Source organism: Ursus americanus, chromosome 4 (assembly GCF_024610735.1).
Source record: "Ursus americanus isolate L20-20 chromosome 4, mUrsAme1.1.p, whole genome shotgun sequence".
NCBI lineage: Eukaryota > Metazoa > Chordata > Mammalia > Carnivora > Ursidae > Ursus > Ursus americanus.
This window is the reverse complement of record NC_142130.1, coordinates 35,381,610-35,400,826: the sequence shown is the minus strand read 5'-3', so window position 1 is coordinate 35,400,826 and position 19,217 is coordinate 35,381,610. Positions and strand designations below refer to the sequence as shown.

Below are 19,217 nucleotides of genomic sequence, written 5' to 3'. Positions count from 1 at the left end.
AGATCATGACCTGAGCCAAAGTTAAGAGTTGGATGCTCAACCAGCTGAGCCACCCAGGCGCCCCAATATTTTATTTACTTCTAACAGTTCCTTTTTTTTTTAAGATTTTATTTATTTATTTGGGGGGTGGGGAGAAGAAGCAGACTCCCTGCTGAGCAGGGAGCCGATAGAAGGCTTGATCTCAGGCCCCTGGGATCATAACCTGAGCCAAAGGCAGACGCTTAACCGACTGAGCCATACAGGTGCCCCCTAACCGTGCATTTTTAATTACTCATGCATTATTGTGTGTATTTTTTAAATCTTTAAGAACCAGGTTTTTTTTTCAGAAAAAAAAATCACCTGTCCAATATTATAATGAATGTCAATGGGAAAATCAGACTAATTGTACAAACCTTCACTGTAAAGTAAACATTAGTGGAACAGATCTATTCCTTTAGGTGAGGATTAGCTCCATTTCATTCATGAATATCACATCTTTCATTGAGCTGCCTGACAGTGATACTATTTTAGGTAGACATACTATATTTCAAAGTCTCATTAGTATCAGGATTTCTTTTTATGCCAAAGATTTTGTCTGAATACCTACCTTTTGCTTTTTATTTTTTAGTGGTGGACACCTTCTTGGCCGAAGAGCGTGTCTTCAGTGAAAGGCCCATCTCTGTGTTTCCATATTATGTGACTTTGGGCATAGCCTTGTATGGAAAGGAGAAGCCCCTGAGAAAGTTGCCAGCACCATATCTGGTGACTCTGGATCCTCTCATATGGAAAATCTTGCAGAAGAAGCATCACCTGATTGAAAGGAAAAATTATAAATGGGGAAGGTGTCACTGTGAGGTAACATGGCCCCAAGTCAGCTGTAAGGGGCTAGAGGTAACATTAGGATTGTGGCCACCGAACTCAAGGAAGAACAAAGATCAATGTCATCAAAACCTGGAATGAGGACATTTCTAAAAATTTCTGCCATATTATTTCTAAATATCAAGTCACCAAATTGAATGTGAAGCCAATGGTATGAGAAGACATAAAAAAACAGCATAGAGGATGATAGGATTTCAACTGAGTCTGATATATTCAAGGAGGTGGTCATAATAACAGGTTGTCTGAAGGATATGAAAAGAATTTACAGCAATTAAAGACACCAACCATAACATTGAAAAGGAAAACACCAAAATTTGACAGAGAATGTGGCTGGTTCTTCTAGAAGGTTTTCTAGTCTTCATATCAGTGCTTTGAAAGAGTCTATACCCAAGGAATTCTCAGGATGGGAGGTCATTAATAATGCTTGCACCAAACATACCAGAGTACATGCAGGAGAGTATAAAGAATGTAGTGAGCAAGCAAAAAGGACTGCTCAAGAAGCCCATTCCCAGTCCTTCTGGGGTTTTCTATTTGTTATATAAAGTAGAGTATGGAAAATTCTCTAACATTGTTTTAAGCAAAGAAAATTCATAACCTTTTTGAGTTAGATCAGTCATGAAAAATACATTTCATTTCATGGGTTACTTCTGACCAAACCATAGTTGTTGCCTGGAGCTCTGTGTTGAGCAGGACTCTGAAACTCTATCTATCTGGACTGGTTGAAAAAGAGTGTTGATACCAATTAATGTCTGTCACAGGAGTGGATGACGAGGTATATGGGGATGGGGAGGTGATTTGTGCCACGTTTTTACCATTGGTAAGTGGTAGATCAGCTCCTCTTCGTAGAGTCTCTGAAGAGCAGATTAAAGGATTGTACCTTCATCAGCTACTAGTTTGATTTTGAATAAGTGGTTTCATCTCTTTGTACACTGGGTTTTTTTTTTTCTCTGTTTTGTTTTGTTTTTTCAGGAGAATGAAGTTTCTGTACCAGATGATCTGTGATGATCCTTTAAATTCTAAAACTCTTTGGCTGTTTAGTAGTCAAACTACAAATGCATTATGTGGCGAACTGAGGGGTGTGTCTTAGTTTGGGTTCCCCCAGAAGAGAACCTGAGACAGGAGTCAAGTGCAAATGATCTAAATAAGGGAAGTGAAAGATACTGATAGGGTGTGTTACCAAATCAGTTACCGCTTAATCCCACTGGGGAAACTCAGAGTGAGTCTTAACTTGGAGGCAAGGTTGCTAGGTGGTTTTAAACGAACTCCTGTCAATCCTTGGATGAGGGCTTGAGGGGGTGGGCGGCTGCTTAATTTACCTGCAATTCCTCTCGGCTATACCTGCTGCAAACAAAGCAGACTTCGGCACTACAGACAGTCCTCAGACAAGAAATACAGTTGGAGGGGCACCTGGGTGGCTCAGTTGGTTGAGTGTCAGCCTCCTGATTTCAGCTTAGGTCATGATCTCAGGGTGATGGGATCCAGCCCCAAGTCAGGCTTAGTGCTAAACCTGGAGTCTGCTTAAGATCTTAAGATTCTCTCTCTTCTTCTCCTTCTGCCTCTCCTTTCTCTCTCTCTCTCTCATTCTAAAAAAAAAAAAAAAAAAAGGAAAAGAAAAAGAAAAAGAAAAAGAAAAAAAAAAAGGAAATACAACTGAAATATGACCAGACAGTCCTTAAGAGCCGGGGGTATGAACATGGTCTGCTAAGCTAGAATTCTTGGGGGAATAAGTAAAAGAGCTCACTGGCAGTTGGAGTGTTAAATACAGTTGATAACCAAAAAATTGATAATAAATTATTTGCTTTTGAATCTTAGGGTTGGCTTATGAGTTGAGATAGAGAGGTGTGGGATCTAAGAGTTATTTTCTGTTTGGACTCCTAAGAGGAAAGTCTCCAAATAGCATTGCCTAGTCATTACTTTTACTATTTTCTCCACAGTCAAAAGACCAAGTCAGTTGGAAACATTGTCTTTCAAACGGAAACATGATAGCCTCAACCCAAACCAAAGAAGGTCTAAATCTCATGTTGATAAGTGGAGATGTTACTGATCTCCGGGTAAGTGGTGCTATTTAGCCAATCCGACAAGAGACAATGGGGTCTAATTCGCTGGTTCTGTGATTTAAGGTCAAAGATTAAGATCATATAAATTTGAGGAGCTAAACACACCCGAGGCTCAAGCAGGGCTATCCTTAGCCGTCCCCGTATTCCCCATGTTCTTATGTGAAGAGATCAAGTTGACCACAAACACAGGTGTGCACATCTACCTCTTCTATTTCTCTGTAACGTATCTTGACCTACTTTCAACCCAGTTCTGTTCCAATTAGCATTTATGGGGAGGAGATATGCACATTACTTTATAATATCACCCTTCACAAAAATACCCCGTCACTCCTGTCTGAGCACTCTCTGAGACACAGGCGGAATGGGAAAGGAGAAAGATTACCAAAGCAGGTCCAAAAAGCTCAGCTCGGCTTTTGCCTGCCTCTACTTTATTGCTTTTCCCCCTTGGAATCACCAGTTAGCAGGAGATGCAGGCCCTATATTCTATCTATAGTCGACATCCATGATTCTCAGTCCTGGCTGCATGTCAGAACCATCTGGGAAACTTTTAAAAATAGAGCTGCCCAGGCCCCACACCTAGAAATTCTGATTCTAGGGGTGCCTGGGTGGTGCAGTTGTTAAGCGTCTGCCTTCGGCTCAGGGCGTGATCCCGGCATTATGGGATCGAGCCCCACATCAGGCTCCTCCGCTAGGAGCCTGCTTCTTCCTCTCCCACTCCCCCTGCTGTGTTCCCTCTCTCGCTGGCTGTCTCTGTCAAATAAGTAAATAAAACCTAAAAAAAAAAAAAAAAGAAATTCTGATTTTAATTGGTCAGGTATGTGGTCTAGGGGGGTCCATTTTTGAAAGAATTCCAGGTGATTCTCATAAGCAGCTAGGGCTGAAAATTACTGATTTGGATTCTTCTTCAGAATTCTGTAGTTTCCACCATTTTGACACTTGATATTTATCTTCAGATGGCATACACTCAAGATTAATGGAAAGAGAATTCTTCTGAGAGATTTGGAGACTCATGGCTTATGAGCCACTGGAAATATTCTTTGCTTTTGTGCAGCTAATGAGATGGCAGCGGGGAGGCAGCCAGCCACTTTCTTCTTGTTCTCTAGAGTAGCTAGAGTCCTTACACGCCTTTGTCACATGGTTTCGGGACCTTGTTCTCAGATCTTCAAGTTGAGAAGTTGAATCTTATAATTTTACCCAGACTTAAACTGGCACTAATCAAACTCAAAAGACTTATTTATAAAACTGGAATCGTAATTATTTAATTTGCAACGAGGAAGCTAATTGCTGGGGTTATGGGTAATAGAGAGCTCTGTAGCTGCCTACTATGAGATTGCTTGGTGAGCATACTCAGACTAGAAAAGAACTGGGTAACATAGAATTACAGTAAGTTTCTTTGTCAGTCGAGGAGTAGACATAGTGTAGTGGTTATGCAGACCAACTCCAAAGCTAGTTCTGGCAGGGTTCAAATCCCACTCTATCACTGCCCAGCCATTCATCTTGGTCAACATCCCCCTGTGACTCAGTGTCTTTATCTATAACTATGGATGATGACAATATTAGGGTTGTTGTGAGGTTTAAATAAAATAATCCACATAGAGCACTTAGCACCTCCCTGGCACAGTGAAAACTCAAAAAATGATGGCTATCCTTGTTATCCACTTATGACAGACTACTTTTATTTATTTATTTTTAAAGATTTTATTTATTTATTTATTTGAGAAAGAGAAAGAATGAGTGGGGTGGGGGGGAGCAGAGGGAGCGGGAGTAGGGAGCCCGATGTGGGACTTGATCCCAGGACCTGGGCTCATGACCTGAACCAAAGGCAGCCACTTAACCAGCTGAGCCACCCAGGTGCCCAACGACAGACCACTTTAAATTTCACCTCACCCAGTTAGTGGTACAATCTAGTTGAGATAGATATTCCACACCCTCATCTTATAAACGAGGAAACAGGTCTTTTCACTACATAGTCTGTGAAGTGGATTATTAAACTCTTGTCAACCCTGTCAGGGTACCTGTTCTCACCATTGGATAGCACCATATAAACTTTGAAGTCCTCTAACTCTTTCTTCCCGGAGTTCTTTCCCTATCCAACTAGTTTCCCAGCCTCCTTGCACCCTCTCTTGTGTATGCCCTTTCCTCTTCATTCCCACCGTCAGCTCTTCCTTCAGCACCCCGGTCACCTCTCTCACCCTCCAGTGTGTCCTCTCCATAGCTGTTTGATGCGTTTATCAGGTGCACCCTGCTGCCTGTAGCAGAAAGTCCAAAAATGTGTGCGCTCTCAGAGTCCTCCATGGTCTGGCCGCAAATCTGTTTCCAGCCCTGCCGCTCCCCATTAGCCCTCTCCCTTCTCTATATTGGACTACTTTCCGACCTTTCTCAATTCTGTGTGTTTTCTCAAATATTCACCCACCCGGAATGCTTACTGCCTTCTTTCTCCCTGTCCCAGCTTCTTCCCTTATCCTCTTCATAAAGACTTTACTAACCAGTCCAGTCTAAAGGATTCCTGCCTTTTTTGAAATTCTATAGCAATTACTAATTGTATTTTTAACACAGAGTTTCTTTTGATTATCTTGAACTGATTTAAACATTAAGAATATTTTACTGTTTTACATGTTCATATGTTACTTCCCCCAACTGTGTAGGAATCAATAAGCAGGGAGTGAGGTGAAGATGGGCCGGATCTTGTTTTTTTGGCAGGCTCACTGACCTTTGTCCCTGCAGGGAGCTTCTCAGGTCCTGAGATTAGTTTATGTTAACTAACCTCATATAAGATTGAGGTAGACCCATGAGAGTGAGAAATGAAACTATTGTGTGGCCCAAAGACATAGACACCTTTTAATTTACGGTGAGGAAGTGCTCCCCAAGGAACCAGAATACTCAAAATCCACACGATCAAAACATTCTCCCCTCCGAGTCTGAATCTGAATTCAGAATAAATGGAATTGGATGAATTGAATATTTAATATCTATTGGCATCGGGTCATGACCTCATCTCACCAAAGGGATGGCCTCAGCAGGCATTGGAGAACTCTTGATACCCCTAGACAGGCTTGAGGGGACATTGCCTACCTTCACCTCAATGACCTTCCTTTGTCTAGCTCTTCAGGGCTAACCAGACCCCACCCCCTCTTCAGACGGACCCATTCTTTCTTTAGGTATGTTAATAAAGTCAGAACAATTACTTTTCAGTGCCTGCCAGTCTAAATGCAGCTCTTTCTCTCTTCCAAGATCTCTCTAAATTCTGTGTTTTTGTCTCCTGTGTTTTTGTCTCCCTCTGTCTCACTGTCTTCTTCTTTCTGCTTCTACCTTTCATTCTGACTCTCCTTCTTTGTGGTCTCTGGTTTGCTCATTTTCATAGCCCTACTCTGACTCATCACATGTTGACTTGACAGTAGTGGGTGATGTATTTCCCTAATTTCTAAGTTTTGGAGCTCAGCTCATTATGGTAGCAACAGATTGTAAGCCTCTTGAGGGTAGAGCTGACAGGTCAATATGATAGACAAAACATATCTTATGCATTACTCCACAGTACTTGGCAAGTCATAGGTGCTTATTAATTATTGATTCAATCTCTAACAAATTGTTGCTGTTTCCCTTAAGGTCGATGTCATTGTCAGCACTGTTTCCATGAATCTTCAACTTGGAAAAGGACAACTATCTCAGGCTCTTCTGCAGAAAGCTGGTCCACAGCTCCAGGAAGAGTTACATGCCATGAAGCAGGGAACAGTGGCGGAAGTAGGTACCGTATTCATGACAAGTGGCTGCAATCTGAACTGCCAAGCTGTCTTCCATGCCGTGGCACCAGCCTGGGATAATGGAGCCGGGTCTTCTCAGCAGGTAGAGAAAATCCTTAGCTCTCTACTTCTTCGGTAGCTTTGGTGATCTTCCGGCACTGTGGAGATCTGTGGTTCTCAAGCAGAGTGAATTTATTCCCCAGGGGACATTTGGCTTATTACAACAGTTACTGATAACTAGGAAGTGGAGGCCAGGGATGTTGCTAAGCAACCTATGAAGCGTACATCAGCTTCCACAACACAAATTTTTTGGCCAAGGTTGAGAACTTTGTCTATTTATTGAACTCTTTATTACATTCCATAAACAGTCCATCATAGCTACCAGTTATTTCCGAATAATTGACCCTTGAAAGTAGGAGCAACCCTTGGGGTTTTCCAGGAACGATATCTGAAGATTAGTGTAATAATCCTTCAGTATAACAAAGAGATACAGCCAGAGCTGTGGTGAAGAATGAAGGGTCGTTGCTCTTCTTTTGATGACTTCTCACCTCTACTCCTAACTTTCTTTTTTTCAGAATATGAAAGTAATACATGTATATTGCAGAAAATACAGAAAATACAAAGACTAAAATAAAAGTTATAATCCAGTCACCTGGAGATAAATGTGGTTCACATTTTATTGTGTTCCCTTCAAGTCAATCTTATGCATACGTATTTCTTAGTTGAGATTCCCTTCCAAACATTTTTTAATCCTGCCTTTATTTTATTTTTTTTACTTAACATAAACATTTCCCCAGGTCGTTAGAAATTCTGTATAAACGTTGCTTTTACTGGCAACAAGACACCATTGTTTATGTAGCCATTCCCATACTATTGGAATCTCTGGAACATCCTCTCCCCTCTTGTTTTCCCTTTCTGACTCCCCGACCCAGACAAAGCCAAGAATAGCAGAGGAAACCTAGTCACAGCTGCTGGAGCCAGAGCTCTTTCTGCTTCCCACCAGCTTAAGCCCTAACTTAGCTGAATGTGTTTTGTACATTTCAGGTCATGGTGAATATAATCAAGAAATGTTTGACAACTGTAGAAGAGTTATCTCTTTCATCAATCACATTTCCCATGATTGGAACAGGAAAGTTGAGGTTTCCCAAAGCTGTTTTTGCTGAACTAATCCTTTCGGAAGTACTCAAATTTAGTAGCAGTGTCTGGCAGAAAACCTTACAAAAAGTTTACTTACTGGTACATCCAGGTGATAATGAAATCCAGCAGGTATGGTTACATATCTCTTCTAATCATTCTGACAAGTGAACCGAAGTGCACCCAGATGTCTTTGTGGATCTGTAAATAATGTTTTCACTTCCCTGTCCATAAGTGTTGGTTGTTGAAGGGGGTTGTCCTATGACTTAATGAGATAATGCTGATAACTCATACAGTCCTTCCTAGACAGTTTAGCAAGAGACAAGATAATTTGTACTTAATAAATTCTTAGGAAGAAGCAGAAAGTTATTGGCATAAAAATGGCTCAGACTGACTGAATGAAGGCTAAGCCATGGCTCTGTTCATAGGGAAAAGATCAGATAAGAGAAACGTCAAGAATGTAGGGGTTTTTTGGATAGAATACAGCCAGTCTCAAGCTATGAGGGTCTAAAGCTAGAAATAGCAGTACAGTATTCACTAGAAGAGAGGCAGTCAAAGCACATGTACGAAGTGCTGAGCCACCTACCCCGCCCTGGTAAAGTGGCAGTCCTTGAGCTGGTTGGCCCAGTCTCAGTACCAAAATCTGGTTCTCATTCTTGAGAAGTTATATTAATTTTTATATAAATTGTGCATAGTTATAACAAAAATGCAAACAATATAAAAGTACAAAGAAGAAAGTTACAGCTAGGTTTGAATTTCGATTTTGCCATTTAAAGGTTAAGGGAGGCCACCTCTCTGAATTTCAGTTTCATCGTATGTCAAGTGAATGTGGCAATAACACCTCTTGAAAGTCGATGTGAGAATTAAGAGAGGATGTGTTTGAAGTGTTTCGCGTGGTGTCTAGCACTAGCATGCCTGAAACCTGGTTGCAGAAGTAGTTATTATTACCTTTTTGGTACCTGACTTTAAGAGCTATTGCTACAAATTACTAACATTAGCACTTTTTTTTTCTTTTGAAGATTTTATTTATTTATTTGACAGAGAGAGACAGCCAGCGAGAGAGGGAACACAAGCAGGGGGAGTGGGAGAGGAAGAAGCAGGCTCCCAGCGGAAGAGCCCGATGTGGGGCTCAATCCCAGAGCACCGGGATCACGCCCTGAGCCGAAGGCAGACACTTAACGACTGCGCCACCCAGGCGCCCCTAACATTAGCACTTTAAAAAGATAGCAAATATGATGTTCTTTTCGAAGTTCTTAGTTATTCTCAAGCATCTGGGGTAGAATGGTGGTTTTTTCACAAAATAAAGTCAATCAGCACTGGTATTTATTGAGAAAATTCCTAGGTTAAACTGCAATCCTAGAATTAAAAGGTCTCTGGGTAAGAGGAAATCTAGGGAGAACCCTTGTTCCTAATTGATGTCTGGTGATCATTACTCCAAAGAATTGGATTAATATATTTACAGAACGTTGTTGTAGTCAGTACCCTTTTTCTTTCTATTTCCAGGCAATTGTAGCTGAATTCACTAAACAGTTGTGTGGAAATCCCAACCAGGACAGGATTCTCATGGCTGGAGGTAACCAAGGTCTGGGAAAGTTGTTCTGCTGAGAAAATATTTCCCTCTGCTTAGTGGCTCTTCAGTGGTAGCTGAAGTCCAGTAGAAAGAGACACAGCGAATTCACACGAGGCACAAATCAGTGATGAGGGGGGTGTTTGAGCATGTTCCATTGTCCGAGCACACAAAGAAAAAATTATATGGGTGTTGTGCAGCCGCACCCCAGCGGACTCTAAGCCTAGGGTAGGTCATGGTCCGGTGAGGCCAAAGACAAGACCCAGAGACACTGATCGAGATACAGGTTTATTAGGGGAACTTAGGTACAGAGAGTCCGGGAGTGGCCGATTGGATAAACCTCTGCTGCCAGGATCTGCATGCAGCAAGTTTTGATATCATAGCAACTATCATCAGCCCCTCCCATCCTTGCATGGCCAGCGTTTCCGAGGAGATCAAGGCCTGCCGCTTGGACAGTCTTCATCATAAGAGAGACATACAGGGTTGGTCACCCCCCCACACCCAGCCCCGACATCGAACACTGAACAACACACCCTTCTGCACGTTCTGCTTGATGGGAACATAGAGGGAGGACAGGATCTCTACATTCTCAAGATAGTGATTAACAGGGGCATTCAGGGTGTGCTTGCACAGCTAGCTAGCCAGCGTGTACCATACCAGATGTGAACCAAATCTGATAACGAGGCCAGAGTTTCTAAGATAATGATAATGAAAGAGACCTGAGGATGGAGGAGTGAGGCGGTGGCCATGGGTGGGACTGGCGACCGCCCTGCACCTTCCTTAATCATCCCCATGCATGCCTCACCTGCAGTAATAAGTGGAAGGCCTACCCGGGGCTGCTGTGGGCCGAGTACATGGAGGGGGCTCCCTGGACAGGCTGCGTCTGAAGCGCTGCTGTTGGCTCACAGGGATGTGATCAAGAAGCTGAGCCCCTGGAGACGTGACCATGCTGGAGCCTGTCCACCATGTTGACCACGGGCAGTCAGCATCTTGCCCAGAGTTCATTCCACGGAGGTGTGGGTAGCTGAGAGCAGTGCCCCCCCCCATAGCCTCCTGGACCTGTGTGCCCCCCCAACTCTGAAGGAACCATCCAGTAAAGGTCTTGAAGAACCACACCCACGTACACAGATAACTAAAATGTGATGGCACACTAAACTTCACTGACTGCTTTTATATAGATATGATTTAATCTATACAGCGGCCTCCTGGGTAGGTGGTCTGTTGCCACTGCATCATGTGGAAAAGGAGACTGAGTGAGCTTAAGGGATGAGTAGAAATGGCACCGCTAATTTATAAAGCCTCAGAGTGGGCAGTAACATATGCCAACATGGTAAGGGTGGTTTCCTCGGAGTGGCCTAGGCATTGCTACCCCAGAGAGACGTGAAGCAACAGGAAAAGGTCCTATCTGAAGTTAGTGAGCTGTTATTTAACATTGGACAGGGGCGCCTGGGTGGCTCAGTTGGTTGAGCGCCTGACTCCTAATTTCAGCTCAGGTCATGATCTCAGGGTTGTGAGGTCAAGCCCCGTGTTAGGCTCCACGCTGGTGTGCAGTCTACTTGAGGTCCTCTCCCTCTGCCTCCGCTGCCTCCCACTCCAACGTGTGTACACGCTCGCTCTCTCAAATAAATGAATGAAATAAATCTTCCCAAAAAGTAATTGGACAAATGACCTACACACTGAGACCATTTCCCTTTTCTGTAAAATGGAAATAAAAGAATCACCTGGAGGTACAAACTTTCTGTCATAAGATGAATAAACTCTGGAGACCGAATGTACAGCACGGGCTATAGTTAATAATAATGTATTCTTGAAGCTTACTAAGAGAGTAGATCGCAGGTGTTCTCACCGCTCCCACATGCACACGCATACACCCCCCCAATGGTAACTATGTGAGGCGATGGGTGTGCCATTAGCTCAACTGGATCATCATTTCACAATATATGTGAATGTGAAGATGTCACATTGTACACCTTAAATATTTGCCATTTTTATTTGTCATACTTCAGAAAAGCTTGAAAAAAGTCTCCCAGAGACATCAGCATGACCTGAGGGAGCACTTTGCCCTCTGTCCTTCCTCATGTCTTTCTCATGACGCTACAGCAATGTTTACAGACAAGCAGCTGGTCCAGTCAGGTGTTTCTGCCTCATCCTATTTAACTGAGACATGGATCTCCTGCTGCCACAAAGCTTTATTTTTAAATTTCCTTAAAAAAGAAAACCCAACTGGGCATGGTACTCTTAGCGTTTATGTAGGTGGAAAGAAAGAGGACTGGGAAGAGGACAGGGCCCCATTCTTCCTGCTCTTTCTCCAGCTACTCTTTCATTTGGTTTCTTTCTTTTCAGGTACCTTCAGGCCTGTCTCCAACCCTGGGTTCATTTCATATGAAATGAAAATTGGTGCAATTACTTTCCAGATTGCTGCTGGAGATATCACCAAAGAAAAGGCAGATGTGATTGTAAACTCAACAACAAGGACATTTAATCTGAAATCAGGTACTTTATTTAAGCAAAGTACGTGATTGTGACTATTAACATGACTCACGTGTGGGAGGGAAACTGTGGCTAATGTTGCCTGAGTAGGCGGATAGTGTCGCAGAACATATGTAGGCCCTGGAATCAGAAAGACCTGGGTTTGAGTCCCAGCGATGCCACTTACCATTGCGTGGCCTTGGAACAACCACATATCCCCTCTGAGCCTCAGTTTCTCTGCCTGTCAAATGTTGATTTCCCAGAGGAGGATTAGACAGGGCACAGCAATGTAAAGATGAGGCGTAACCCATGCGTTGGACTTAGTGTATGTTAGCTCTCATCCCCTTTCTAGCTCGGAACTATCAAAATTCCACACTTATAATTTAATAAGTTTGTTTTATTTTTATTTCCCTTTATATGTAACTCAATGGCACTCATATCTCACTTCTTGTCATCTTCCTTATGTTACACTGACCCAGAAATGAAATTCAACCCCTTTTTCTTGATTTTTGCTGGAATGTCTGAGCACCTCCATTGATGGAGCCCCTTTGAGCACACCCTCCCCACCTGTCTATTTGTGTGTAACTTGCATACATATACTCTTATGTTAATATATTTTTATTATAAAGTATTAAATCTTAAATTAAAAGGGTAAGATAAAACATAAATAGAAATAGAAGTTTAAATATTTTCTAAAGTGCAAAATATTTTGGAACTTACTACGTAGGAGGTGAGTGCATAGAATATCTGTCCAGTGTATCGGTCCTGCAAAATGCAGACGTAAAGAGCGTTCAGTTAGGTAAAATGTGACAGATTGAACATATGCATTTGTCCCTGCCTTCTTTTAAGATTCCATTAAAACCACAGTAAAGGAAAGAAAAGAACGTAAACCCACAAGGAAAAAGAGAGCTGGAGGGAAACCAATAATGAACAAGAGACAGCAGTGTATTTTTAGAATACAAGAAGCACTAGCCAGTGGTGAAAATTTAGTATATGCAAGAGAGAACAGTAGCCCCTAGAGACACAAGAGTGGGAGGCAGCAGGTACCTGGGAAGGCAGCGGACAAGTAAAGAGATGAAAACAGAATCGGATGCAATTCTGTGTGAGTAGCACTTAGCCCCTTTTATTCTATCCTCCATCCATCCAATGCACCAATAACTTCCCTTGCTCCTCCCTGGCCAGAGATGGGAGGTTTGCTGTGTAGAGAAAGCAACCAGAGAGATTCTGGACTTAGAGCGGCAGGCACAGGTGAGATGAAGATGGGAGCTAGACAGTGTTCGAGTGCAAGTTTCTGTACTGAACAGTGAGTGCCCAGCCCCTGTCCCTGCGGGACTCCCAGAACGGCAGACGGGTTTATGCCCTCCAAGACAGGAGAGTGGAGGATCCTTCTGGAGAGAAACCGACTGCCTTCAGGTCTAGTATTTACTGCCTGTTTTCCTTACACTAAAGCCAACTGGCCAGCAAGCCACCTTTACACGGTGCTCCCAAACTCACTTTAAATATGAAAGGACTGGTGAAGATCATCGGATACTTGAGGAAAATCTCCATTATTGCAAAGTCAGAGACTAAAACAAACACACAAAAAGGAATTTTTTAAAAAAGAGACAATTCATAATACACACACACATAATCAAGGAAACAGAGGCAGGTAAATGATGATAGATAGATAGAGGATATATTGATCTTTATAACGATAAAGTAACTAATAATTAGTCAGTGCTTTCCGTGGGCCAGATTCTGTACTAAGTATCTTTTACCCATTGGCTCTTGTAATGTTCAAATAACCCTGTGAGGGAAGTACTGTGTTAGCCTCTGTATAATAGCTGAGGAGCCGACTAGGGCCACGTGAGCAGTAAGTGGTGGAGGCAGCCCTAACCCAGCGCCGTCACACTGTAGCTCAGAGTGTGTATTATTCAGCTACCGATGAAGGTTGCAGTAGAAAAGGTGGGTTTTTCTGTGGGGGGCATCAATGAATTATGCACAAAGGGATGAGCTGAACAAAATGTACAAAAGCTATAATCATGCACTGAATTTCAACTAATGCTTTTTACCACTAACATGTCTTATTTAGGGGTCTCAAAAGCAATTTTAGAAGGTGCCGGACCAGCTGTGGAAAATCAATGTGCTCTACTAGGTATGGCCACCTCTAGCAGATTAGAGGGCCGAGAATACTATAATAGGACCTACGGGAGGAGTAAGCGGTGAGCCCTTAGGAAAGAGGATGATTCCCTGGGAGAGCGGACACAGGGGGTATGACTTTGTGGCTGTGGGAAATGGTCCTTCCTCCCACCATCCCACCTGTCTCTTCCTGACTGTTAGACGGAACGCAGGCCTGGGTCCTAACAGTCCAGGATCCACCGCTAACTGAGGGATGGTGGGCACACCACCTGATCTGTAAGAGCTTTGTTTCTCTTATCTGTAAGATGGTTCTAGGTTTTACTAACGAGGCAGGAGTGTGGTAATGGCTTTCTTACGGGCAGTTGTGAGGATCAGGACAATGAACGTGAAAAGTTGCATGAAGTGCTGTGTAAATTACCTTTCACTTTCCCTGACCTCGTTCTACTTGCTATAATGCACCATCTACCTGACATGAGTCAAGGCGGAGCCTGGGTAGGTCTGAGGTCTTTTCTGACACCAACCGATTCTCCAGTTCTAATACTATCTCCCTGTAAAGCTAGCGTTGGATCCCACAAATTAAAGGGCTCAGTCCCACAAGCCTCCCCCCACAGGTCCCAGGGGCCACCTGCGCTTCTGACCCCCTTTCGTACACTCAGGCATTCACAAAACCCCTTTCTCAGGTTTGACAGTACCCTACAACGACTCACAGAATTCCAGAAAACACTTGTCTTACGTTTTCCAGTTTATTATAAGGGATACATCTCAGGAGCAGCCAAATGGAAGAGCTGCAAAGGGGAAGGTGTGCGGGAGGGGGGCACGGAGCTTCCACACCCTCCCAGCTACACCACCCTTCCCACACCTAGGTGTATTCACCAACATGGAAATCCCCAAATCCGGTTATTTAGGGGGTTTTATGAAGGGTTTGTTGTGTAGGCACAACTGTTTGTGATTGAGTTCCCCAGAGGCCAGGGGGTGAGGCCAAAAGTTCCAATCCCCTAATCCTGGCTTGGTGTTTTTGGAGACCGGCCTCCATTCCGAAACTATTGAACACCAGAACCCTCAAGAATCATCTCATTCCCTTACAAAAGAGACTCTCATCATTCAGGAGAGTCCAGGGTTCTTGAAACTCTGAGCCCAGAATCAGGGACAAAGATCAAATACTTATTTTTTTTATTATATCACAGTGGGAAATCTGTAAGAGTGATCATATCCTCCAAAATGAGGACTCATGCCTTGCCGAGTAGACAGTCAGCTATGAGTGTGATTTAAAGAAGTGGCAGGGTCCCATATTTGACAAACAGTCCCCCAACTGACCTGCTTTTGTGCCTGAAACTCCTATCTTAATAGATGTCCTCTGATGAAGGCACTTTCTCCCCAGTGAATATATTCCTGGAGAGGGATCCGGGGAAGGTAATACTGCTCACCAACACGAGGACGTTAGCAGGAATTTGTGGGTTGGAAGAGCTAGCTGTGCCTTGGAAGACAGAAGCAAAGAATGGAGTGGGGTTGGACAAGCTGGAAAAGTCTACTCAGGCTGCCTGGGAGGGGCCGGCAAGTGGGACACCCAAGGGACCGCAGGGAGTGCCTGGGCGGGGCCCACTCTCCTCCTGCATTTGCTGGAGCCCTGCCTTCCTCAGGTTCTTACTCTATGCCTTAAAGCATGCCCTGGCCATTTCCATGTGCTCGAGAGCTCTCAGGGTCCTGGGAGAGGGACCTCCACACCACCAAATGCATTGCTTTTCTCTCCTTAAAAAATGAATGTAGCTGAATGAGCATATAAATTGCTCTTCTGGGCTGCAGCTTGGGGGTTAAGAGGTCTGGACACTGACTGCTTGGGTTCAAAGCCCAGGAAATGTTTGCTACTGACCTTACCTCTCTGAGCTTCTGTTTCATCTGTGAAATGGACGAAATAGTACCTACCTGATGGCCTTGTTTTGAGGATTGAGTAGATTAAGGCAGGTAGAGTGCTTTTGAATAACACCCCAAATATTCAACAATGTAGTTGTCGAGTTAAAGAATCCTGGTTGTAAAGGAAATGAGCCTGTCCCAGTCCCAGTGAGTGAAAGCCGCTAGATGGAGGGAGGCTGGGCTTGGTCAAGACATCGCAGCTTTTTCTGATGGCAGCTGTTTCCCTGTCTCGGTGATCAACTTGCTGCTTCCCGTAAGTACTGTGCTGTGTTTCCTTTCCTTCCTCTCGTTCCAGCTGCACAGCCTCACAGAGATTTTATAATCACACAAGGTGGATACTTAATGTGCAAGATAATAATTCATGTTCTTGGGGAAAATGATGTCAGGAGAACGGTCTCCACTGTTCTAGAAGAGTGTGAGCAGAGGCAGTACGCTTCTGTTTCTCTTCCGGCCATCGGAGCAGGTTCGTAGCCTCTCATCACTCGAAGATTCTGAATAATCCAGATTCCTGTAGACTTGGCCTCACTGTTAGTGAACTCAGTGCTGAGTCCAGGCAGCGATGCGGGCAAGCTTGCGGACCCTGAGGGCTGTCTCTGGGCCTAGGCCTCTTTCATACATCTTCATTCTATATTGTATGTTCCCCAGGTATCTTTCCATGTTTGGCCCTTAACGTCGTGGCTTTCTTACTGTTCACGTTTTTCCTTTGGGTGATTCATTTGCTTTTATTTTACCAGTTACCCTTTCTGCACTGACTCTCAGATCAGCATTTCACCTTCTCCAAGGTCTCCTCTGGGCGATTTCTGTTACCAGAAACCTTAGAGCAGAATCCAAACTCATCCTCCTCATCCCTTACAAACAGCCCCCTTTCCCGAGTTGTCTCATTTTCTGGTTTCCTCCTTCAGTGGTGCCGTGATGCTCCTGGCTGTCCTGCCATCCTTGCTTCTTTGTGCCCCCACACCCCACAGTCAGCACATTCTACTAAATCTTCTCCCAGGAGTTATTTGGTTTCATCCTTCCTTCTGCTTTCCAAACCCTTAATACCCCCCTGCCCCCCCGCAATTGGGTTGACTGCAGCATCTCCCACTGGCTCCTCATTCGTGCGTTCATTAGATTGAAATGCTGTTTCCCAGGCCCACTCCAAGTTCCTAGGCATAAAGTCATGAGTAGGGTGCAGTCACTATTCTTAAGCAACAAGCTCAGGTCCATCCTGCTCTGAGTTTCTAGGAATGCTTTCCTCCTCATCTCTATCATAGCATACAATAATTCGCTCTCAGTTGAAGGTGATGCTAATGACCCGCTCCCTGATTCATTCACACTCAGTTGCACAAGCATTTTAAAAGGGCCTGGGAAGGCCCTAATAATGCCATCACACGATGATATGGTTTAGTAATGTTTCAAAGTAAGATATTTTACCCACTGTGGGTTAGGATCATTGTTTCTTCTCACTTTGACTTCTCAGACTTGTCCTGGCACTGAGCATTGGAAAGGCTGCAAGCATTTTTGGAATATAGCTAAGGAAAGTTGAGTTGGAAATATGGTTTTACAAAATTGCAAAATTTATCCTTTATTGTCATTTCTTTTTTATTATAATCACTTTTATACATAATTTTATATTTTTATTTTGTATTTTTCTGTGATGTATAAATTTTAAACCCCACAAAACCTAGACCGACCCATGACTCTTAGTTTCCCCATTTTGCAGATGAGAATTTGAGGTATTAATGTACAAGGTCACATAGCTAGTCAGCAACATAACTAGGTTCATAACCAGGCAGACTGGTCTGTGCATTTCCACCATTACATTTTTTTTAATGTTATGTGTTTTTTGTTACCGTTATGCTCTTAATTACCATATTCTTAGCTGCCACATTCTTATCTCTATTAGCATTACCTTCTAGTATCGCCCCAGTTTTATAGCAGAATAAATTGAAGTTTGGAGGTGTTGTGGGCCGAGTTCTGTTCTCCCGCCAAATTCATATGTTGAAGCTAAAATCCTCAGTACCTCAGATTGTGACTATATTTGATGAAAGGGTCTTTCAAAGGGTAATTAAGTTAAAATGAGGTCATTAAGGTGGTCCCTAATCCAATATGACCAGTATCCTTGTTAGTTAGGAGATTAGAACAGGTCCAGAGAGAAGACCATGTGAAGACATAAGGAGAAGACAGCCATCTTCAAGTCTCAGAGACCTTAAAAGAAACCAATCTTGCCAACGCCTTGATATCAGACTTCTAGCTTCCAGAATTGTGAGAAAATAAATTTCTGTTGCTTAAGCCACCAGTCATGGCAATTTGTCATGGCATCCCTAGCAAACCAATATAAGAGGGATCCAATGACTTGGCCAAGATCACACAGCTAATCCGTGCAGAGCCTGGATATGATCACATGCTCTGCTCTCTGCACTGCCAATGCCGTTCAGTTAAAGACCACCAGGAACACACACTATGAAGGACGATGCGGCATCTCACCAAGAGGTCATTAAGGACTTATTAATGGATTTGAGCTTGTGTTGGGTAGCTCCGTGCGGTCTCAAGTACGTGGGGTTTCGCTCTGGATCGGCTACTTCGGGGCAGCAGGCATAGTTCAATGACTGGGTATCTTACCTGGAGGGGAGAAGAGTGCGGCTGAAGCTGTGATTATTAATGAAGCAGGACTTGCTCCTGTTAGTCAGGGTGGGGAATGTTTGGCCGTTTTTGTGGTTTGGATAGTGTTCATGTTTTTGCCTGTGGCCAGACATGATTATTCAGTAGTTTTGCTTGGCTGAATTCATCACAGCCACAGAGTGGTTACATCGGATGACGTTCTATGAAATTGTGTTGTGTTTGTGAGAGATCCAGCTATGAGAGCCAGATCCGTTTCTGGCTGTGGCGCTGCTTTCTTCTTTCTCAGCACCAAAAACCACATTTGCCAGATCTCATCACTGACTAACATCAGCTAGAGCTTCTTTTGGTCACTTAAAAAAATGTTTCTTTTTCAGGCAATGCTGGAAAAAACCCAAACACAGTTGCTGATGACATGATCAGTGCTATTACAGACTTCGCATGGAAACATCCCACCCCATCATTACAAAAAGTTAAAGTCGTCATCTTTCTATCTGAATTGCTACATGTATTCTATGACAACATGAAAAAGAGAGAGAATTCCATATCACCTGTCCTTCAGTCCACAGGCGTCGATACTACATGTAAGATGACCTTTCGGAGATCATGTGGTAATCTGTCCTATCACTTAGCAAATGTGTAGATATTAATGCTCACTGTTTCACCAGTTTTAGGATTCTACAGACAGCCTCCTCTAATATGTGGGAAAAGTACAAGAACTATGGAACGCAGCGTCCTGTCTGCTGATTATTCTGGTGGCAAAATCACTCC

At 43.4% G+C, this 19,217-nt stretch overlaps 1 protein-coding gene across 1 annotated transcript in view; it reads left to right on the top strand.

Annotated features, from left to right (window-relative positions):
* Positions 1-19,217, top strand: part of PARP15 (poly(ADP-ribose) polymerase family member 15) — a 37,500-nt gene that overhangs the window by 7,284 nt on the left and 10,999 nt on the right. The window contains exons 2-10 of the mRNA XM_045812593.2: positions 608-834; positions 2,766-2,909; positions 6,519-6,755; positions 7,697-7,918; positions 9,290-9,368; positions 11,697-11,846; positions 13,894-13,956; positions 16,144-16,311; positions 18,824-19,030. Coding sequence (XP_045668549.2) covers positions 608-834; positions 2,766-2,909; positions 6,519-6,755; positions 7,697-7,918; positions 9,290-9,368; positions 11,697-11,846; positions 13,894-13,956; positions 16,144-16,311; positions 18,824-19,030 — 1,497 coding nt within the window. The remainder of the gene's footprint in view (positions 1-607; positions 835-2,765; positions 2,910-6,518; positions 6,756-7,696; positions 7,919-9,289; positions 9,369-11,696; positions 11,847-13,893; positions 13,957-16,143; positions 16,312-18,823; positions 19,031-19,217) is intronic.